At 44.2% G+C, this 2,476-nt stretch overlaps 1 protein-coding gene across 1 annotated transcript; it reads right to left on the bottom strand.

Moving 5' to 3' along the window:
* Positions 1–578: 578 nt before the first annotated feature.
* phlda2 (pleckstrin homology-like domain, family A, member 2) lies at positions 579–1,696 on the bottom strand. Its single transcript, XM_088417247.1, has 2 exons — positions 1,154–1,696; positions 579–930 (listed from the first exon to the last, which is right to left on the bottom strand). The coding sequence occupies exon 1, from the start codon at positions 1,584–1,586 to the stop codon at positions 1,170–1,172; it is 417 nt and encodes a 138-aa protein (XP_088273373.1). The 5' UTR covers positions 1,587–1,696; the 3' UTR covers positions 579–930; positions 1,154–1,169.
* Between the last annotated feature and the right edge of the window lie 780 nt (positions 1,697–2,476).

The following is a 2,476-nucleotide window of genomic DNA, read 5'->3' as shown; positions in this document are numbered from 1 at the left end:
CTCATTTCTTTTGATAAATACAGTACTCACCTCGCGGGCAGCATCCAGTTTTGCCATTAAAAGGTTATATTTACTTTGTTTTATCCAAGGCCTAATCACTTCCTGTGCTGCAAAGAGGCGTTTATTAATTATGAACAAAGTATGGTACTCTGGTAACAGTAGAAATACTCATTTCAATCATCTCAGTAATTAAGTCGAACAAGAAGAGTATAACAGTCTTAAATGTGCTTCAGAATAGATGTAAAAAAGTGCAACTAATTTTTGCTGTTATTATCGAGTCGTCATCTCGATGTGTCAAAAGGTAACAAGACTAATCTGACAATTCGGAAAATGGATAAATAAAAAAATACAGTAACAGAATGTCCTCTGTTACTTCCCACGACTGCTACTTTTTTTGTTGCAGCGTCAAAATGGCCGGAAAAAAATGAATCCGCACCTTTTTCCAGATCTACATTAACCCCCTCGCCACCACACACACAAAAATACTTTAAGAAGATTCATTGAAATTGTAAGCAGTTTCTTTTCAAGCAGTTGTCAAACTAACAGCCTTTTGGGTGGAAGTAATGAAACACTTCAGATCATGTCAAAACGATGCACATATATTTATTGCAATAAATACATAAACACATATCACTTTTTGAAACAAGCAAATAATTTAAACAAGTGCAGTTTACCAGTAGACACAATATCCTGGAGACAAATAAATTAACAGACATTCTTTGATATTCATCTTATTGTTTTCTTCTTTCTCCCATGAGAGAAAAGTTCACTTTTCAGTCCATGCGCGCAGCTTGGAAAGTCTCTGGCGGACTTGCGAGAGTCATCGTGACAGCTCAGTCCACAATCCTTCATCTCTGGACCGAATGACGTCATGGTTCCTTTTTATTGGTCCTTTGAATGATTTTCCCGTGTGGGCCACACGCACACGTCCTGAGGGGAAACAAGGAGGGGAGAGATGAGAATTAGGCCGTAGGATAGTGATCCACCCTTAAAGTTACTTTATTTAGGAACTTTTGTTTAAAGGGGCTGTTCTTATTTTTTGCGGCAGCTCTATTGTTTGTTTGTTTCTTTCTCTCATATGTAGATTTTAATTTTGCGACAGCTGCATTTAGTTCATTGACAGATTTCAATTTGAAGCGGTCTGTGAGCTCACCATGGAAGGAGAGGTCTCAGGGAGCCCTCGCCATGCGCCGCTCCTGCTGGCCCGGGGACGCGCTCTCGTTGTCCTGGCGCGTCTTAAAGTCCCGGATGGCCTTGCGGTTCTGGTAGTCGATGAGGGCCATGGTGATCACCGCATTCCAGCAGTTGTCCTCTCCCGGGCAGCGGAAGTCGATCTCCTTGTCGTCGGTGGTGACGATGGTGAAGTAGACGAACTTGCCGGTGCGCTCCACGCAGTCCACCTTCTTGATGCACTGCAACTTGAGCTCTTTGCCCCGGCTGCGCTTTTGCGTGTCGGCGTACATATTGAGGCTGTCGGGGGTCAGGACGCACGTCTTCCTCTTCCAGAACTGGAGCAAGTTGTCGCTCCTCTTCTCCAGCTCGCCCTCTTTGAGCACCTGGGAGATCTCGGCTGTGGACATTTTCATACTTTTCTTTGGAGTATTTTCTGAAATGTTAGTTGGGTCAAATTGGATCAGCCCTACGAAGGAGCTTGTGGTCCCCGGCCGGCCTGGAGTAATCCACGCTGCAAATTTGTGAATGAAGCGCAACGCGAGGGAGCACTTTTATGGCCGGGCCCCGGCCTGGGGCCCTCCCACTTGACGTCACTTGGTTTGGGAATGCAGCAGTTGGCAGTGAGTTGATTCAAGGCTGTGTGCCTGTGTGTGTGCGTGTGTGGGCGGAAACCTGGAGGCTCAGAGGCCAGAGGAAGTTCTAAAGGTGGACTCCACCACCCACACACACCCAACATGTTAATTACTTACAAACACTCAGCCTACTGTGGGGATTAGTCCAAACACGTGCCGCTCAGCTAATTGTCACTGTCAAAATCAGCTTTAACTAGAACTCTCTTCACTCTGAAGAAGTTTCCCTTATTTCTTTGCTGGGTTGTACATAACTACCAAAGATGTTCCATTCTGTATAAGGGTGTGGCACTGCTGACCAAAAACCAACCATAGAATTATAGCGCAGAGGGGGAAGAAACCACAAATCCAAACTCCAAAAGGAACCTGCACATCTCACCATGACTCTGTATGACCATGAGATTTTTGCACGACAGTCAACGCTGAATAATATATTAAAGATGTCTCATCATTATGAATACAAAACTAAATGACAATAATATATGAACGACAAAAAAATCATATAATGTAATACAATCATTTGGAATAGAAATGTTTTTTGTGTGAGCTTGATCAACTGACTTGGGGTGGAAGGTACATTTCAGACCGGTTGCCTTACAGTGACAGGACACAACCATTCACACCCAGAGACAAATTAGAGCAGAGGTGTCAAACACGTTTTCTCGCGGCACACC

The sequence above is a fragment of the Hippichthys cyanospilos genome, chromosome 6 (genome assembly GCF_059441005.1).
Source record: "Hippichthys cyanospilos isolate Australia breed blue-spotted pipefish chromosome 6, RoL_Hcya_1.0, whole genome shotgun sequence".
In the NCBI taxonomy this organism is placed as follows: domain Eukaryota; kingdom Metazoa; phylum Chordata; class Actinopteri; order Syngnathiformes; family Syngnathidae; genus Hippichthys; species Hippichthys cyanospilos.
This window is presented reverse-complemented; position numbering and strand designations above follow the sequence as displayed.